Source organism: Amblyomma mixtum, chromosome 7, assembly GCF_055824585.1.
Source record: "Amblyomma mixtum isolate Tamu chromosome 7, ASM5582458v1, whole genome shotgun sequence".
NCBI classification, from domain to species: domain Eukaryota; kingdom Metazoa; phylum Arthropoda; class Arachnida; order Ixodida; family Ixodidae; genus Amblyomma; species Amblyomma mixtum.
The window spans coordinates 5,376,974-5,398,129 of NC_143018.1; the positions used below are offsets into that span (position 1 = coordinate 5,376,974).

General features: G+C 48.5%; 1 protein-coding gene across 1 annotated transcript in view; it reads right to left on the bottom strand.

Annotated features, from left to right (window-relative positions):
• Positions 1–21,156, bottom strand: part of LOC149334837 (uncharacterized) — an 84,494-nt gene that overhangs the window by 27,715 nt on the left and 35,623 nt on the right. The window contains exons 2-6 of the mRNA XM_089551465.1: positions 8,899–8,987; positions 6,665–6,742; positions 4,847–4,941; positions 881–940; positions 446–521 (exon numbers count right to left, since the gene is read on the bottom strand). Coding sequence (XP_089407591.1) covers positions 446–521; positions 881–940; positions 4,847–4,941; positions 6,665–6,742; positions 8,899–8,987 — 398 coding nt within the window. The remainder of the gene's footprint in view (positions 1–445; positions 522–880; positions 941–4,846; positions 4,942–6,664; positions 6,743–8,898; positions 8,988–21,156) is intronic.

Consider the following 21,156-nt stretch of genomic DNA (forward strand, 5'->3'; position numbering starts at 1 on the left):
AACTTTCCCCTCTGCTGCTCGAGCACCTCAACCTGAAAAGGTGGTTCGTGTTCACACAGGGGTTATTTTCAATGCGAATCAAAATTCGTACGATCTGGCTAACGTGTTCTGAAGAGGTTCGGCGGAAGCCACCGCTGAAGGACGCCCGGTGACCCGTAACACAAAGGAAGCTTGGCTTGAGAACCTCCTAACCATGGTGCTAGGCCTCGTTCTCGTTATGACTTGCTTGAATGACAACACCACGTAGCCAGATCACCAGAAAAACGTAGAGCACTCTCAAGAGGGAGGAAAAAATGTACACATGACGAACACTGATGTTTCCTATGCGCAAGCGCACGTTTTGTCTTCATATAGACTGCATGGTTGTTGTGGGGCATTGTCACCTCGTTGATGGCTGCCGCTATTTTGGTTCAAAGTAGAAAAGAAAAATAATGATCAGACTAACCTGAGCTACCGTAAGCCGCGCTGTCACTGACTTCAGGAACTTCTGCTGGGCAGCCTTGAAGCCAGTCGTCTCCTCCCTGCGAGTGGAAGTACTTTTATTCGCTACGCCAGTGCACAGAGTATCGCCCCTTTAATGAAGGTGCCCTCAAAAAAGGACTTGAGCTGAAAGACCGCCTTCAGTTATCATCATCATCATCATCAGTTATAGTGCGCTTTTTGGCTACATAAACGTTGTTACGGACTACTGATTACTTTAGCTCTTCCTCGAAAACACTTCATTGGACACCGGCCGCGCTTGCGGCAAGAGATTTTCCTTGCTAATACAACAACACGAATGTTTGTAGCTTAACTTTTGACAGATATAGAGCCTGTACAGAAGACGCCAGGCCGGCAGCATTGAAAATTGACGTCACCTTGGAATGCCATATTTACTCACTCGAAGCTCTCGGGCGTGGTTCCGTCGCCGCCTTGGTAGAATATTGCGCACGGAACAACCCTTGAAAACAAAAGGAATCAGTTAGGTATAGTCGCACTGGTGGCCACATCAACATTTGATAAACTTCTCGAAGAGCAGCTGTGCGGAACACGGCTGGAATGACTAGCAAAGGAAATCACTTCTGCAAAAAGTAATTATTCCAGACTCATCTGTTCATCGAACATTTTTTTTTGACGTACTGAGTCACCTCTCAACATCTCATTTTAGCTTTGCCTATGTCACTGCATGCTACATCCATAAGCTTCCGGAAGGGTAATTTCTGTATTTCAATACAGACAGCCCCAGCCTTCAAGTACTTTGTATTCTGCCTGTGTTTTCTGCGAGCTGAGGTTGCACTGCCTTGGTGACTATACAGTAGTGGTGCGGCGAGGTTCTTCTATAACATCAACTTACTATCTGCCCTGGCGACTGTCCAAAAACCAGCCAGACATCCGATCGCTCCCTACCAGAGGGTTTCCAGTGATGCATCCACTTGCTTGGTTTTGACGGGGGGCGCTACCAAGGAATGCCACACAAGATCGCGGTATTTGTGCGCGCACACAGAAGCCGCTTCGAGCCTCGGATGAGCCCACCGATGTGCAGGCGGCCAAGTTAAAGGGGCACACGTTCCGATCTACACGTTCCGAGCATTCGTAGAAACTTCTAATTATTTTCCTGTGACGCCGATTTATTTATTCACTTACAAACACTGCACGCCTTTTAGGCCCAAGCAGGTGTGGGACGATACACAAGAGCAAGCTCCCAGCTTGATACATCAAACATTGTGCCCTAAACCAAAAGTACACAGAAATAAACAAAAATTGAGAAAAACTACGGGGGATACTTCCAATCAGTAAACTAAAACTTACATGAGATAATCTTCAAGCTGCTTTGCAAAATTATTCGAATCAGTTACTATAGCCGGTAAGCAGGTCCGCTTTGCAATAGTCCTTGGAAAAAAACTTTAAATGCTTCCGTCCGAGCAAAAGTTGCGACTAGGGAGTTATTGTGAGTATGTCTGGTTCTTCGAGCTGTAGATTTCTTGATACAATTACATGAGTCTATGTTTAGCTTACCTGTAATTTGTGCAAAAAAAATTAACCTGTTAAGTTTTCTACAAACCGCTAACAGACGGATACCGTGTTGCTCCATCAGAAGTGAGGGGGAATCTAGCCGTCTATATTTGCTGAATATAAGACGAATAGCTCTTCTTTGTACGCCCTCCAACTGATTGATCTCTTTTTTAGCATAGGGGTCCGAAATTAGTATCGCGTATTCTAGTTTGGGCCTAATAAAAGTAATATAGGCTAGCAACCTTGTTTCAATCGGAGCCGTTTGAAGTTTCCGCTTTATGAACCACAGTTTCCTTAATGAAGAACTGCAGACATCTGATATATGTCTAAACAGCGAAAGTGTGTTCGTTGGTGCAACACCCAGATACTTATAAGACTCAGCCTGTTTAACTAAACTATCCTGAAGCCAATATGGGAAAATGCTGGGTGTCTTTTTTCTAGTTATCCGTAATAGCACAGTTTTCTACACGTTAAGTCTCATGCCCGATATACAATTATCAATCGCAAGAAGTGCATTTTGTAATAGGGCATGATCTTCAGTGGATAAAACTTCTTTAAAAACAACACAATCATCCGCGAACAGTCTGACAGACGTCACAATGCGCTACTTCAGCCAAATTATTAATATAAATTAAAAACAAAAGCGGGCCTAAGACGCTACTTGTGGTACACCAGAAGTAACAGATAATACATCAGATGAACAGCCTCTAATGTCAACAAACTGTATCCATTGAATTATTTTTTATGGTAGTCAGACCAATTTGTGCCAAATTAAGCAGCAATTTTCTATGTCACACACGTCAGTTTGACAGGATATATCAAGTACTCGCGATAATTCGAAAACCGTAGACCCGAGCTGGGTGAAAGTCTACATGTTCTTCCTAAATCCGTGTTCATGTTTCGTCAATATATTTTTCGATATAGAAATTCATACACATAATTGGCTACAGCATGCTCAAACAACTTCAGCAGGTACTAGTTATTGACAATGGGCGGTAATTAGTTACTGAAAGTCGACCACCTTTCTTGAAAATCGGAACTACGCGTGCCTTCGTCCAACATTGCAGTATCTCGCCATTTTGAATAGACAAATTAAAAATATGCGTTGTAATAGGGCATGAAACATGTTCCGCATAGCGTCTCAGGAACACGTACGGTACGTCATTTGGTCCGGAAGCCTTTTTAGGATTCAATTCTAATAACATCGCCAAAACACCTTCCCGTGATATGACTAGCTCGCCCGGGGCACCAAGAGCTGATACCGGAATCTGACATTTATAAAGCTTAGAAAAAACGCTTTGAAATTATCCGTTAAAGTGGTCAGCTATCTCAGTTGCATTCGTTATTTCTTCATATTAGACTTTTATTTTCAGAACTTCTTTACTCTGACCGACTATTTTCCTAGCTTAAATCACATTAAACGACTCGGTTCCCGTCTTTTTTTTTGAACTCGCCTCTGAAAGTAAAATGAGTGCCTTTTAACGCGTGGAGTGCCTTTAAGACAGTCGCGTGGCGGCTTCGCTTTTGCTTTTATTTTGTTTTTTAGGCTTCTGTGAATAAACAGATCCCGTAAGAGACAACAAAGCGGCAAATTAGGCCCACAGAAATAAAAATACGCGTGGACTCTGCTTTCGCCCATCCTACGTATCAATTCGCTGATGGAAAAGCAGCAAGACACCACGGGACTTGCGGAAAGGTTGGTAGTCTCCTCCTACCGTCAGCGGGGAGTAGAAAAGAAGGCGGGAGCCTAGACGTTTAATCCGATTTAAATGAGGGAAATCGACCGCACAGCACAATAATTCGAAGTTTATAGGTAAGTGTTTTTTCTGAAGTGTGTTCTGTAGTATGTTTTTCAATTTAGTTCTATTTTCTGCTTTTTGCTTGCTATTGTATAACGATGTTAAAATAACCATGTTCTACTTCTTTTCGCACCCCAGTTATGTAACCCCCCCCCCCCCCCCCCCCCCCTCATAATACTCCAGTCGGAGCCCGTGAGGTATCTGAATAAAAAAACCGTGTTCCCGCGGTATAAAGACGAGTTCAGATTCCCCTTTAGTGAACCTTTAACGGTACGCACCCAGCGCAGCAAAACTGTCCAAGTGCCACAAAGAGGGCGAGTGTCAATGCTTGCGAATGCATCACCTCTGATAGGGAGATAGGCAGTTCCCGGTAAATACAGTGCGCTTTCACTTCTCCGCCCATTCCACTTGCTCGCTGGATCAACTCGTGCTATCTGGCAAACAAGCATAGAGCATGCACAGGATGGTCGCGCCCGACTGGCAATCTGCGGCGTCTGTCCACATTTGCTGCCCAGCGCCAGTTTACGACCACGAAAGAGCCCCCACTAATTCAGTGCCGTTCAGCGACCTTGCGCCGGTAAAACATGAAACAGAGAACGAGAGAGCATGCACGATGGAACATACAGTGGCTTGCAAAAGTTAGGGCAGAAGCTTGGGCAAGTTGGTACATCTGTACGAATGAGACCAAGCTGCGACATATACTTTCTCTCTTGTCCTCCCTTGTTGTCAGCGGTTTTTCTAGCTTTCGGACCGACTTTCCTCTGCATGACTCGAGCCCTGCACAATGAAAACTGTGTGCTCCTTGCAAACAATCAGCTTCAGAAACCGAGAAGGGCCTTCAGTAATTATGGCAGCCCCCGCCAAGAATGGAGTTTGAGGCCTAAATAAGCACGGCTAACCGACTCTGACAAGCAGCATGTTCGAAACGCCACCCTGGGCCCATACAGCGGATGACCCATTCCTTCCGCTACTACTTTCCTGAATCTTGTGGCGCAGTCTTTGCGGAATAAGACGTGACCTCCCATCGCTTGGCCATCACTGCGCCGCATACTAACCCGACAGTAGAACCGGCGTCTAGGCCGATTCCCCTGGAGTTTAAAGACTTGAGCACCAGGTCCGTGTCCTCTCCGGATTCGCATGGGAACATCACCTGCGATCACGAGTAATGCACTAAGTCGTCCGCCAGGGGGCTTCTAGAGGCTAGAGTTGGGCGTAGCGAAAACTTGTGAAACCCAGGATTTAAAAATGCAGCTCAGCGTGCGGGACAAACGCCTTCCTAAAGCCGGCAGCTCTGAAGTGTGCTGCTTCAAAGCAGTCACTCGAGGAGGGAACTTATCGAAGCTCAAAAGGTCATTGCGCAGGGTGATATATGAAGAGGTACACCTTGCGCAATAGGAGAGCAGGTTTGCGCACTCGGAATGAACTGCAAGAAGCGATTAGCACTGATATTCTGTACTGCTTGCTCCCTCTCTCCATCGACGTCATGCTCTGTACACATATCACATGAAAATTTCAATCATAGAAAATAAAGGAGCCAAAAAGACGCACACTGGAAAACTGAGAAGAAAATAGGAAAGAGGCAGGACTCGAAAGTTCGCGGCTCAAATATGAACAGGGCACTCAGTCACATGACCCTCTCACAATCGCTATCTCATCAGCCTTCCATTGCGGAAACAAAATTTACAATTACCGCAACATCTATCTTACAAGTGATCTCACAGTACCGTTGCCTACTTCTTGCATAAAAACGTCTTTGCAAATGCAACGTCAGCATAATCCTTGCAAAAAACAAAACAAACAAAGGGCACACAATAAAACAACAAAACAGCAAAATTTGGAATGCTTTCAGCGCATAAGTATCAAACAAAAAGGCAACATGCAGAGCGGAAATTGTCATTCTTAGAACACATGCATTCACTATCAAGGACTGGTGATTATGAAGAAGATTCTATGAAGGCGATATCCTTACTTCGGGGCCACAGAACAACCACTACAGCACGCGTAATCACTACAGCACGCGTAATCACTACAGCAAGGAGAACCTCACGCGCTGTCTTACCGCGGCTCCTGCCGATATGGTCAAGCACCGGCTCACATTTGCACGCTTTGCGGTGAAGGGGCAAAGTGGACCCAGTTCCCTATTCTAGCGATTCAGAGTGCTCCCATGTTCTATCGTTAATACAACGACCCGTGAGGCCTATACAGACCCCGCCGCAAGTCAGTGGTATTTCATACACGCACACCTACTGCACCGTCCACACAGGGATTGCCATGCCTCTTTTAGTATATTCGTATGGGAGGACAAAGGCCTGGGTGTTGCGCATCATATTGCGCATCAGCACTGGCCCTGCCGCGGCAGTCCCGCGAGAGCTCTGTCCGCAAGGCGGGAACACTTACATGTAGGCTCCAGAAAGCGGCTGCTTTGGCGGTCGCCGCATCCCTTACCTCATTCGCCTCATCGCCACGCGCTAGCGTTGTTGGCGCTGGTTCGTAAACAGGCCTACCAGATGATACAGATACTCCCCAGTATTCTGAAGTATCTGGACATTTCCTCCAAGCTCGGGTCGTCAGCGCACAACGCTTAAACACTTTCTTGGACGCGGAGAAGCTGCGCTACATTTGCGCTTGACCAGGCCGAAGACACGGGGATCTTGCATGATTTTAGAAAAAAAAAGGGGGGGGGGGGGGGGGGGGTACAATAGCCCGAAGCGCAGCCCATCGCTTCGGCGCTTGCGATTATCGGCCTTGCCACCACACTCACGCACACACGATGGCGGCGAAAACAAAGGCCGCTCATCTTCGCATATTTCAGGCGCTGAGAACCTGCAGTGAGGCAGGGCAGTCCGGAGTCAAAACCGCCCGTCCAGTCTGACCTGGTAGACTTTGTCGGAACTCCTCGAGCACCACACCGCGTCGTCCACACCAAGTTCCTCCAGGCAGGCTTGTAGAGCCTGCACCGTCAAGCAGAGGGAGTGAAATCAAAAGTGATTCCGCACCACGGGAAAAGGGTTCGCAGTGCTAAGCGCACCGCACAGACGCAGCCTGCGGCACCGATGACAATCGCTCCGGAAGGTAAGCTGCACCACAACTGCTGTTTACATTCGCCTCAGCACAGCACAAGCTCTGTTATACACATTACTGACCGACTCAACTAACGCATAAGTGGAGAGAAGACTGCATGGTCCCGCAACATAGTAGGCACTAAAACAAGGCAGACAGTAGCCCATAGCAACGACGACCCCATTCAAGCCACTTTCAGACAGCCCCCATCCCCACCTGTTCCACATATGAATGGCTTCCAGTCTCACGATAGCTCGAAAGCACCTGAGTGGTAAGGAAAAGACGCTAGAGTCGTCCTATAATGCATCGCGGTGGTGATGGTGGTGGTGGTGAAAAACTTTAATACTCAAAAAGAGTTTGAGGGTCAGAAAACCCTGCTGCATGGTCGGTATCCCTAGTCCGGGACACCGCACGACGAGGCCCCGTCTCGCGCCCGCTTTACTAGAGCCCTTTGGGAGTGTGGAGCAGTTGAGGAGGGTGCTCTCGCGTCCATTTGCTACCATCGAAGTAAAAGCGTGATGAAAATAAAGACGAACAGCGGAGCTCTGCTCTGTAGGCATATCTTTTATCGCCCGTTCACGTGATATTTCCTTGGGAATGCCATGAAAAAATTTCTTTTACTAAGAAAATGTAATAAACGCATACCCCCCCTTCCCCCCCGTCTTTGCCCGACCGCTACTGGTCAACCATGGCATCCTTTGACCATTGCTTCAAGCATGACCCCACAGCAGTTAAGCCTGACAGTTTCCAATACTCAACGCGCCGCAAGCAAAAATAACCCGCCGTATTCCGAGGTGCACGAAGCGCTCGGTCGCGGTCTCTCCTCTGCTGACTGCGCATCGCTGCGCAGTCGGCGGGCACGTGTGCTGCTGCGTCGGCAACGGCGCCGTCGGAAGATTCCGCCGCTTTGACTTAATCTGCGCATCGTAAAGACCCAAGAGCAAACACTACTCCAGATCGTAAAAGAACCAACAGCCACGGCCAGAGAGAACGCGAAATCGTGACCGACGGGACATTCTTTGTCACATCGGCGAATAAGTCGCCTGCACTTCGCTACCGCGAGCTTCTCGCACAGCTGGAGCTAAAGCGTCTGATAGTCAAGCTTTATATTCACAAATCCATCCGCACGTGTAAAAACGGCTCGTGATTAGCCGCCGTCCACATCTCACATTCGATGGAGTGTTGTTGCGACTGAAAGAAGGATGAAAAGGAAAGTGCACGGGCCTGCCGACTGGCTCGAGCTGGGCCACCACCGCTGCCACGTGCAGATAGAGGAGAGTCAAAAGATAAGAGGAGAGTCAAAAGATAAGAGGAAAGAGACGCGCGTCGCAACAACTGCGTCCGCCGAAGCGAAGACGCTGGCTGAAACATATACCCCTCAGTTCTCCATAGAATCGAATCTGGTCCGAATATATTGTCAGCCCTGCAGCTTTGGCAAAGACCCACGGCCCCACTAAAAAATTAGCTGTGGTTCAACTACTGCTGAACCTGGTTAGAAAGCGAAAGCTATGGCTTATCGGGCAACTATATAAGCTGCTTGGAGTCTAAAGTTGACTGCGTCCGGGACACTCGATAGGCAGCGCACCCACCCTGCCACCCTGGCAGGTGGCAGTTAATGGTTAATCGCGAGAGTTTGCTCACCCAATAAACGCTGCAGGTTATTGCAGCAGTGCCGCGTGTCTGCCACAACGTTGACGGCGATAACGCATGCGGCACACATCTCTCTCATCCCCCCACGTATCTATAAGCGCGATTCAGGCGTTTGACCCAGGGAGCCAGTTCGGCTCACTTCCTTTCCTTACTTGGTTCATCAATAAAGTTTTTACCTACCTACCTCCTTTCCTTAAAACGCCGACACTGTCGCCTTTCTCAAACTGCGGATAGTCCACGTGAACACTTTCCAAAACCATCCAGCCAATGTACTTGACGCCAAATAATGCTTCTCTTCTCCTCGTTTATCTGTAGCCTCCTTTCCCTTTCTCTTGCTGTGTAGTCCCCCCCCCCCCTCCCCCTCCCACCACATTGCTGCAAATGCGAATTCTCTAACCTGCTTAGCCGAGGTGCGCTGCTGTTGGCCATTGACGTCCCTGCGCAGTGCGCCGTTGGCTGCCGGCTGCTGCAGATGCTTCGAGATCTCTGCAAGAGAGCAAACAAAGCAGTTCACCACCTGAAGGCGTGAAACACTACCCAGTCAAGCACCAGCATCGTGGTGCCACGTCAGCCTCCGTAGCCGCTCCTACGCGCGGGCTGCATGATGCGGATGCAAATGTTTCCTCTTCGCAAAATCTGCACATGGCGGTGTACTGCCATGCTGACGTTTCCAAGCTAAGAGTTTAGCTCACAATTAGTTCAGAATGGTAGTCTTCGCAGTTAAAAAAACCCGCGCCAACAAGGGCACCCTTTCCGTACACTATGCTGCAGCTGCTCATCATGCGCGCATCGAATATGATGCGAGATAGTAGAGTTTTTCATTAAATGTCTGCTGCGTGCCTCTATGTATATGACTGCGGAGGTGGCTTCCAACGTACTTGCTGACCATGCCGAAAGCGCGAAGCACAGTATCGCTTGGAAAGACGCCGCAGTTATCGGCCGTGAGCAAAATGGCTGAGGCTTAACTTGGTTAAGCCTGGAGAATGCGAAGCATCATCGTGTCGCGTAATTTGGAGGCGCACAACCACAGCGACGGCGCGAGGTGGGCCCCCGTTTCTCCACTGTCGTGACGTCATCGTGTCACGTGGTGTGACGTCATGTATCACGTGATTTGGAGGCGCACAACCACAGCGACGGCGCGAGGTGGGCCCCCGTTTCTCCACTGTCGTGACGTCATCGTGTCACGTGGTGTGACGTCATGTATCACGTGATTTGGAGGCGCACGACCACAGCGACGGCGCGAGGTGGGCCCCCGTTTCTCTACTGCCATGACGTCATCGTGTCACGTGGTGTGACGTCATGTATCACGTGATTTGGAGGCGCATAACCACGGTGAAGGGCTGAAGTGGTAGCTAAAGTAGTATGCTTCGCATAAAACTGGACGTCACGCCAATATCTGGAGTCCTTGTTTATACAGACAAAAGATCACACGCTGAATCGTAACATCGGTAATCTGCCGCCCGCGTACGCTAGATGCCTGCGGCGATTAGTGCAGCGTACTTAAGCACTATGTTGGAAATTTTTTCCTTCAGTGAACAAGGCTTCCGTGTGGAAGCCGAAACGTCTGTCATATTGACTACACCTTTTTGGTCGGTGCCTCTTTATTTTTAACATGTATTCACCCGACCAGACGAAATTTCGTCAAACCTTGGATTTCATGACTGCGGTTTGCGCCATTCTAGAAAGCTGAATTACCGCAACTCAACTGCTAAGGCTCCAAGTGGGGGAGGGGGGGTTCGCTGAAATAAAAATAGAAAATATACGCGAAAAGGGGCAAGTAGAGATTTGTTTCAGTTTTCAACTTTACCATACCATCATTTCACTAGCGTTCATTCCAATGGCGCTTTGGCCTGATTGTGTTCCTCTCGCATAATTATGCAGCACATGCTAGCATGTCGTGTTGATGAGAGAGAGAAGGTGTTGATAAGAGACTGGCAGCGTTGGAGAAGCTTTTTCTAACAAAAAAAAAAATACGCCGTGACTACCATGAGGAATACGAAATCGGACAACTCTGCAAACACACGTAGAAACAATGTGAAATGCATATGTGGGTGTCAAATCATAGTCGGGGGAACCACTGCATACTGAAAAAGGTAGACGGCTGCTTTTCGTAACGACTGTACAGCTTCCTACAAAAACGACAAGCGTCTCTTAAAGGGAGACTGAAGCACTTTTTCTGAAAATCGGGCTGGCAGCGGCATCCTATAGTTTTTCATGCTGTATACTGGAATATCGCATCCAAATAAGGCAAAAACAAGCGCGAATTGCCTTTTTTAGCCGAAATATGCGGCCTGTGCCGCGGGGCACGCCGCGCGGCGCGCCGCCGCCCGTGATTGGTCAAGAGAGGTCGTGACGTCACTTTGAGGACTGGAGAAGCTGCCGATGCGGAGCCGGTGCTGCGTTGAGGGCAGATCGCAGCTTTCCGTGTCGTTGTAAAAGCGAATACGGCGAGTATTTTTTTTTACTGACCACCGAAGAAAAGGATACTACAGTTTGCTCATTCCACGTATCGCCTGAAACCAAAAAAGACACAAGCAAAAAAATTCTATGCCTAGCACAAGCATACGCCAGCGTCAAAGACACGATGCAGACCATGCGTAAAAGGTGCCAGCACAACCTCGGCTCGTATTCTCGGAAAGGAAGGGGTGCGAACAATGCTCAAGTCAATTACCACCACCGGACGCCTCCTGGCTCGCCCGGAAGAGCGTCATCCTAAAGAAAAGGCCCAAATCACTGTGTCCAACAATCCCGTTCTCAGTACCCGGCGTTGCAGGTTGGGGCAAGAAAGTATTTCAAGGAAACGATGAAGGAGCACAAAGTTGGTGTCAAAATTAGCGAAGCGCAGTGGCCAAGCACTGCGAGGCATGTGATCACAAGATAGTGACGCAATCATGGTGTGCTGGAAACCAAGCCAAATACGCGCACAAATACGCTTCACTCCTGGCGCGTTCAGCAGATGCCAGAAAATATTAATCGCTGCCTCGGAAACGTTCGCCCTTCCTAGATTTGCAGTTTAGGTTCAGTGAAGTAGTTGCCAACTATATGTGTGTTTAAAAGCCAAGCTAGCGGCAACTCGCCCGCTGCCACAACTTGATGAAGAAACCGAGTAAGGTTGCGGCGTTTTTTTGCAAAAACTCGGTTGGCATTCATTTCTCTCATAAATTTGCATCCGAAATCAACGTCGAACGCTTTCATTTTAATTGCTTAGCTAGGATTAAACGAGATGCCGCATATGAAGAGCTTCGATGCTTGCTTGCTTTGCTTTATTGTGCTTTGCTCTGCTTGCTTGCTTACTTGCTTGGACACGTCGAACCGAGTATAAAATCACTAACCGAGCCTTGCTGAGCACGTCTCAGGTGGTCTGGTCGCACCTAAGCTGAGGAGAGCGACACATGCTTAAGCCTCTATAAGGTTTCTTCAGGGGCTAAGTGAGCATGTTTCTACTTTTAAAAGAGGCGCTTCTTCGGAATGGTGACACGCCTCTTATGCGCGAGGAAATCAATGGAACTGTGTCATGGTTCAGCCGCGGCTTTTCGACAGAAATCTCCAGAGATCACACCAGGACAAGCTCTGCCTGTAGCCGCTCTTACGAAAGTGTTTCGAGCAGAGTAAGCTTGCTTTAGTCGGCTTGAATTCTTCGTCACAGAAGCGAGCGGTTGCGCTGCGAGCTTGTGATCTTGCGGAAAACAGTGGAAGACGACACAGTCGCGGCCGTAGTTGTTCGTGGACACGAACGCATAGTAGTGCCTGTTGAATCTGATTCTCAAGGTCAGCTGACACGCTTTGTACGTCACAACGCACGCAGTACGAGGAACAACGCATGCAGCACGAGAAACAACGCGCGCTGAAAGCGCGCTCGGGTGCGCCGAAGCATCCCCGGCTCCTCAACATGACGTCACGCTGGCCGACATGGACGAGGTTTCCCTCTCCGCTGTTCCCCTCTCCTGCGCTCGCGCGGGGCGCGGGAAATTTAAACATCGCATTTTTAATTGGTGATTGCGCCACTGTTTTAGCCAAAATCGAAAAAATAATTTCACAGACGTGATCAGCAATGACAGTACTTCAAAACCCTAGAAGGTTAGCTGATTCGATAACCGCCTCAGTATCCCTTTAACAAAGTACTAGTAAGGGTGCAAGTGAAACTATCGCAGCCTGCTCTATCGGTGAGACCTCCACACTTTGCAGCTATTTCAGGGGGAGGCAGGGTGCCAGTTATAGAAATGAAGGGTGCATATTTTTTTTTTTTTTTTGCAGCGTTGATCAGCGCCCTGCACGCATTTCTGCAGGCCGCAATTTCGCGTGGATACCAGGCTGCCTTTCGCAACACGGCACGCCGATTTCGCCTGGTATCCTTCAATCGCGCACAATGTGCAACGCGTGTCGTCAGGGAACCCGTGACTACCGCTTCGCCGAGGAAGGAGACGAGCAACAGCTGCACGCGGCTGTGCTCCCCGCACAAAGCGAAGCAGCGAGCAGCACTCTAATGGCGGACGTCCGGCCCTGCCATGCAATGGCACGTGACGAGCCGGTGCTTCCACCGGTGAGCACGCCCCCTTTGGAGACTGCCATCGTTGCTAGGAGTGTTATTTCAAACCAAACGCGCACCGACACAAGGGACGTCGACACACAGCCGTTTTATCGCTTCAACGGTCTTATTTGCCAACATAGGGACACACTTCCGTCTCGAGTAAAGGTCCTCATTTATCAAGCATTCTTTCTCGCATCACTGACTTACTGTCTCACAGTTTGGGGAACGACGACCCAGCACAACATATCCAAACTAATAACAGTACAAAAGCGGGCAATTAGACTCATAGCAAACGTATCGTGGCGGACCCACACACATCCATACTTCATTAAATTTGGCATTCTAAAGTTCACTTCTTTGTTACCTTTCAGGTTGCTATCAATGTACAAAACTGCGGTTTTTTCTAACAATGAAACCACTCTCTCGCTTCTAACAATGTCTCGCTATTCAACCGTCTACGATACCCGCTCTCATTTTCCTTGGTCACTGCCTCTTTGTCGGACCAAATACGGTATGCAATCTTTATATTTTATTCTGTCAAAATACCTAAACATTTTAGAAAATAACAACGTATCGCTAAAAGACATCACGTTAAGGAGCCTAAAAACCATTTTGTATCTTTTTGAAGACGTTTAATTACAACTTGTTCTGAACTGTGACTAAAGCTGTAACACGTGTGAATTCTGCTTATGTTGTACACCTGGATGATGTGATGCTTTTGGTTTTTGAGTATTTATGACGCTTTTTGTTGTGATTATGATACTAATGTTGAAGTGCCACTGTAAATATTCCATTCATGTTGATACTTTATTTATTGTTTTCGAGTGCCTCACCTGTAGCTGTCTTGTAAACTAACAACTGCGGAAATACGTTGCCTCAGCAGTGTGGGCGTAGGGGGCCTCTCAAGCTGCATTCAAGCAGCTTTTTTTCCCTGCGCCCTCTTTCTCCCAGTGATACCTGTACCACTGAGAGCGAGCAATAAACTTCTACTTTAATAACTTCAACTTCAAATAGGGGTGCATAATAATTGGACTGAATTGGCTGAAGCAGTGCATATGGCACTGCTAGAAAGATTGAGCCGAATTAACACGGGCAGAGCCATCCTGGGTTAGGTGAGGATGCTGTCAGACAGGGGCGCGAGCGACAGAACAGATATTCCCCTAAAATGTTGCGAAAACATACTCGTACCCCCTCTTCCCAAAAACATGCACCTGACCTATTACAAGGAACGGAGACAAAAAAAGGGCGAAAGCGCTTACGAAGCGCATGGCAAATGAGAAACCTGAGGAAGTCGCCTATGTAGACGCGGGTAGTGGAAAGTCGGGGACGACCACAGTGGTCAACGGCCGTGGCGTACCAGTCGCCGCCGCATCCATTAGAAACCGAAACATAGATACAGCGGAGGAAGTTGCAACAGCGCTCGCTTGCGTTGCAACGAAAGCAAACGTCATAATTAGCGATAGCAAAACGGCTGTCTGTAATTTTGGAGAAGGAAAGGTCTCGAAAGAGGCAAACAAAATTTTAGCAAGGTCTGACTTGAACCGTAAAATTACGAAGGACCCCCGCACACGAATCTGTCCCAGACAATGAGGCAGCACACGAGTTAGCCCGAGCTCTACTTCTGGGTAACCGTAGAGCCACCCGACTGTCGGGGACTGGATGAGCGCGCGCAAACGTACACTGAAATCGTCGAGCACTACAGAGTTGGAAGAACGTCTCTGCCACCACCGTACCGAACTTTAAGCAACAGAGAGGCTGTCGTTTGGCGACGCCTGCAAGCTGGGAATTTCCCAAATCCAGTCTGGTTGTTCCTCACGCGAATAGAAGATAGACCTGATGATAAGTGCAAAATATGCAGAGAAAGGGGCACTCTTGATCATATAATCTGGCAATGTCCTGACTCCCCAGGTGTCAGGAAGAGCTTTAAAAGTAGATATGCCCGGGAGTCCTTGGTGCGAAGCGAGTCCCCAGCCGAACAGCAACAAGCTCTCCGTCTGGCGACAGAAGCCGCGAAGAAACACTGCAACTTCGCCTGTCTTTAGCCGCGGAGGCCCCGGCACCCATCTCTTGAACCTGCGTGCCAGGGACAGGGAGTAGGGGGCCTCCTACATCGGTGGAAAATAAACTTCTTCCTGAGGGGTTTGAACTCAGCGACGTCGAGCGCACTCTGGCAGCGAAGACAAATAATGAATAAATACACCGACAGCAAAGACCTGTCACCGAATCTCCTGTTACGCAGTCGCAACCACCCAAGTACTTTTTATTCATGCTTATTTGAGCCCATTGGCTGTCTTTAATCAACACACTTCGATAAGCCGGAACCCGCGCTGTCGTCAGTTTCTGGTGATGGGCACCCGCACTGCCGGCAAGAGTAGCCCAGTCAAAAAACGGCAATTAACTCATTTGCAACGATTAGGAAACCAAACGAACAACATTGGCAACAGGTTTTGATTGTGTTTTCAGAAAATACAATAGGTATGTTTTCAGTAAGAGAATTTACAACCTTATCGCGCACAGTCACTTGTTTGCGGGCCCTTGTGCACTGACATACCACGTGACGATAAGGGTTTTATGAACGAACTGACATAATCCACAGCGCGGCGGCTTGGTATCTAGCTTGTCTTAAAAGACGTGCTAAGTTGATACGTTTTCTGAACGAGCCTGGCGCTTTGGAAAATTAAGGGACCCTGCTTACCGGCTTAAATGAGCCGTTTCGCGTTGAGGAATGTTGATGTAGGGAGTCATGCGTCGACACGATCTGGTTCCCGTGGCCCACACACTGCATCATAGCAACATTACTCGGGAACAGTTTTCCTGGGGGCCGAACTTGTTGAATTATAGTAATGTGGAAACTCGCTGTCCGAACAATGGACTGAGTGAAAATGCTCGGAACTCAGTGGGGCCCATATATTTCTATTGCGAAAGCAATACTACGCTAGGTAGGTTTTGAGCCATCAGCGTGGTCCCGGCGGTAACCACGTTTGACCTTTAGACGACCCCCGTAGTGACGTCACACCGAGCGGAGGAAAAACTGGAGACCAGCTCGGCTAGTCGGCGCGGTCCCAGGGTAACCACGGCGCGCCGCGCACCTGCTGCGCGCCGCAGCCGCGAGGAGGCGCTCGCTGTGGTGACGTCACACCGCTGCTATTCATGCTTTACGTGATAAATATGGAAAGAAGGCTAGAAGAAAGTAATCTGGGTTATAATCTATCGTACAGATTAGGCGGAAATGTAGTTGAGCAGCGACTCCCGGGTTTAATGTATGCGGACGATATTGTACTGTTAGCAGATAGCCAGGAAGATTTACAAACTTTGGTTAATTGCTGTGGAGACGAAGGAGACGCTCTAGGATTCAGTTTTAGCGCAACTAAATCAGGTGTGATGATTTTTAACGATACAACTGATCAGGTGCTTACAATACAAGGCCACGAAATACCCAAAGTGGCCGAATACAAATACCTAGGGATATGGCTAAACGAAGGGCAGATATACACGGAAAAGCATGAACAGGCTCTTAGGGCAAAAGGACGAAGAGACGCCGGGATAATGAAACATAGGGCATTATGGGGGTACAACAAATATGAAGTACTAAGAGGTATTTGGAAAGGAATAATGGTGCCGGGACTTACTTTCGGCAATGCGGTTCTGTGCTTAAGGGCAGAAGTTCAGTCGGGATTAGACGTAAATCAGAGAGCTGTTGGAAGATTAGCACTAGGTGCCCACGGTAAAACCACAAACGAGGCAGTACAAGGGGATATGGGCTGGGCATCGTTCGAGGCACGGGAAGCTAAGAGTAAAATACTATATGAAGAACGCCTGAGGAAATTGGACGATAACAGATGGGCAGCTAAGGTATTTAAATATTTATACAGAAAGAACGTTGACTCACAGTGGCGGAAAAGAACTAGAAAACTAACCAGTAAGTATGCCGGTCATGAGGACGGAGAAAGAAAGAGCATTAAACGACAGGTTAAAAACGCGGAAGTTAAAAATTGGATGAATTCAATGGAAAAGAAACATAGTGTAGAACTATATCGATTCTGGAAAAGGCAGATCAGGAAAGAAATTTTCTATGATAACTCAAGAGGCGGTGCCCTACTTTTTGAAGCTAGATCAGGGTGTCTTACAACGCGCAGCTACAAGAAGAAATTTAACGAAGAAGATGACACATGTGCAGTGTGTGGTAGATCTGTGGAAACAATTGAACACCTCATAATCAAATGTGATGGTATCCATCCGGATGTCGATGCAGGCACAATCACTCTTTCTGAGGCCCTAGGGTTTAAAGATAACAATGGTCATGTAAATAAATCTGCAGTGGAAGTCAGCAAAAAGCGATTGGAGGATTGGTGGCTGAAAAGCAGAGATGTGGCATAAGGTTAGAATTGTAGGAAACCGCAGGCAAAGGTGATGGAGAATCTTAATGACAATTGCCAACACAGTAAACAAAAAATAATAAATAAAGAAAAGCTGAGCATGGTGGCAATTACCACCACCCCGTTTCAAAGGGGGCGCTCCTATCCATCCATCCATCCATCCACCACACAAGCGGAGAGAAAACTGGAGACCAGCTCGGCTCGTCCGCGCAGTCCCAAGATAACCACGCCGCTGCCGCTCTCTCTCTCCTTCCCTTGCTCTCTCTGAGAGAAGATTACGTGTGGATGTGTCTATATACAAGGTGTTTCGACCAAGGCCTCGTTTGCTTTCGCAACCTACCGGGCTTAACCGAGCTAAGCCTCTGCCAATTTTTGTTCCGTTGATATCGGCAGCGATTAGAACAAAATGACGTGTGGCTCTGCCAGATATTCCACCCCTTCTATTCTGAGTGCAGAACATCGGCGAAAGGAAGGGCGAAAGTGCAAATGTCCTAGTAATAGCCTTTGCATGCGCGTGTCCAAACACTCGGCACTGGCTCAACCGCCAGGATCCCCTTCTCGCCGGACGCGGTCAAGCGGGGGTGCTCGGGTCCGTGGAGGCCCATTGCTCACCACAATCCCGCTGCGGGGATGTCCCTGTGGTGCCGCGACTCACCATCATCTGCATGTTGTCGATGCCCCTGCGGGGTGTAATGGAGGCTACTGATGATGGTGACAACGTTTCAAAGTATCAGAGCATTGACACCTGGGTTCTTTTGGCTCCAACTGTTCCTTTTCACGAAAGGCAACGGCTGCAAGGTCTTTCGGTTCACGCGGAACGGGACCACGACAGATAGGCTCCACCGTGCGATTCTGCAGCCGCAATCTCCATTCTTCGCGCTCATATGCAACGCTGAAACATCGTTCGAGAGTGCACAGGGAGACAATGCCCAGTAGAGATAAAATACTCTTTGCTTATCAGCAGTTGGAGTGCTACATGTGTTAATACAGCTTTTCCTCAATGCTTCTGCACAAGTCACGCGCCCAGTGGCCTGTACCAGGCGCAGGAAACTTACGGCGCCGGCAACAAATTAATTGTCCTCATTGAACGCCCGCCTGCCCAACATTATTGCGTTCATCAAGCGCCTGCTGACAGCGAAAATAGCGGCGTTAAACAGCGGTGTCTATATCTACACGATAAAGTGGCTCCGCGCAGTTATGCACCGTGAAAGCAAAATCGCAAACCATGTACTTTTCACCGTTCCCAAGTCGCCACTCGGCTTTTATGCGCACCAATCCAGTTTTCTTCAACATTTTACACACAGTTCGCTGCTCAGATTTTTTAACACTGATGACAGAGCCGTAATACGAGGCTTATACTGGGCGGAAAAAGCACTTTTCGTTGCACGGACTGACTGATGGATGGACGGACTTTATGTGCATAGTTACCAACGCATCAGTAGCCAGAAATTCGAAAAATACAGAACTGTGAGTCCCGAGAGTGAAACAAAAGGAAGGTAAATGACCACCAAGGCATCGTTGAGAGAGCAGCGCAATAACGTTTAAATCTCGGAATGCCGCGCATTCGCGAAGCTGCCCACTGCAGTTCAGCAGATCGATATCCAGTAGGTCTTGAGGTTGCTGCTCTATTTGAACATATTGTTGACAGAATTTGCGCACACAAGCACAGGAGGAGCATCCGATGATGGCGTTCACCCTTTCGCACTTCAGACAACGCTATCATCAGCTGTCAAGAGCTGAACGAATTCCTTCCGTGCCACTACTACGGCTCAATGGAGGGACACTGATACAAAGATTTTTTTTTTCTCTGTTACGAGCACAGCTTGCATGACGACACGGGTTTATCTGGTTACGTTTCCCGAGACAATCATTGCCGCACGGCTTGCAATGGTGCGTCGCTCTCGATGCGTACTGGTGCAATGCGCCACGACCCCACTTCGCGCAAACACTCGACAGGCTCAATTGTGAACACGCCATCATTGCCTCCGAAAATTTGAAGTAGTCAATCCGCACGCACTGACTGACTGTACACGGTCGCAAGTGGCATGCTCGCCCCGTGGCGCAATTCCAACGGTCTCTTTCGAAGCTGTTAATGATGACAAAACGGAGACACAGTGATAAGGCGCTCGTCTTGCCTTCTTTCTGTGACACCGTTTTTTCTGTGACACCAATGACCAGGTAGGTCACAGGTGGGTGCACCCAATTGCTCTGTGATCAGGTGCAAAGCGCTGCAAAGACAGCTACAGAAAAACTCGAACTGTCCTGCATTATACGTGTGGCGCAGTGGCATCCACCCCTAAGATGGTGGGTGACAGACACGCTGCGACGCCATTTGCCCAGCGGAGAGGGTTCGTCATCAGGCGCTCGCTGCGGGCAGCGGTAGCGCTTGCCGCCCATTCACGGTTGAGCCGACATCGTCCTGTGTTTACAAAACCGTAAGAACTATCTTCGCCATTCCTCCTCCCGTTCCAAACCCACTGGGGAAAGAAGTTTTGAGGGGACACAAGCTCCGCCTTAACTGATAGCGTTAATGGCTTAATTCCTACATAAGCGGAATTCTTGATTTTACATTCATAGATCCCTGGGAGTCCTCGCGCCACACCTGGCGAAGTGGTGCAGCGGTTAAGCGTCGCGCCACTGCTCTACGATGCCAGGTGTTGTGGGATTGTCCGACCAAGGTTGCTCGTGCACCTCTCGCGACCAATCACGAATTTGACTGCCACCTGTCACAGGGGTCAATTTGCTCACAACCCGGTGTGGCAGGCTCTGATGGCGTCACAAGGCCACACCTACGTGGCCCAATCTAGGTCGCTTCTCCAGGGTTACAGGGGGTGAACCTTCCTCCCAGCGGCCACGGATTACTGACGCCAGCGCCGATTCCTCCTTCCGTGACGTTCACAGTGGTTGGTGGCAGAATAACGGCGTATTAATCACCACGACAACAGACGACCGAAATACGCGGGCACGGGGGGTGCTGGCACGGGGGGTGCTGGCACGGCGTCTGCTTCACGCGTGAACTATAGTCCAAAATCGGGTCTGCTGAGGCAATTGGGCGGAAGTATCGTTGTCTGCCTGCTCTGGGCACGGCTAACTTTTTAATTATTGACTTGAGGAACAAAGTGTCAATGGAAAAGTTGTAGATCGCTTTGAGAAACAGCTTACTGAGACATTTGCAGCAAAGTAATATTTACGTAAAGTAGTTTTTTTACCGGCCTTTAACACCATAACCCGCACATTAAGAAAAAGCTTCCACATGACAACTGTGCCACTTCAACGTCCCAAGACGCGCCTTAAAGAATAAAATGCGTTTTTTCTGAAGTCCTCTCCTCGATGAGACTTTGGGTGCACATTGGGGCAGAGAAGTGAGCGAGCAGCTGGTCACGTGACAACTTTCTTGTAAGGCCAATAAATGAAGCTACGTAAATCGTAACTTGACGGAAACAGCACTACTAGCGGTTTTTCGAGGTGATCTAAAACTTTTGCATTGACACTTTCTTCCTGTAGTTAATAATTAAAAAGTTAGCTAATTAAACTTAACCAAGTAATGAACCTTGAAGAGCGAAAAAAATACTGAAGACTAGGCCACGCGACTATGAACAACCCTGAGTTGGTTTCACTGGACTAGGACTCTTCGCCTTTTTTAAAAGTTTGGTTACATTTATCTGGGACACCCGGTATGTTGCTAATCAAATGCTCCTTAATCAACTTATACTTTTATTTTAATTACCATACAACTTATGATTGACAGTTC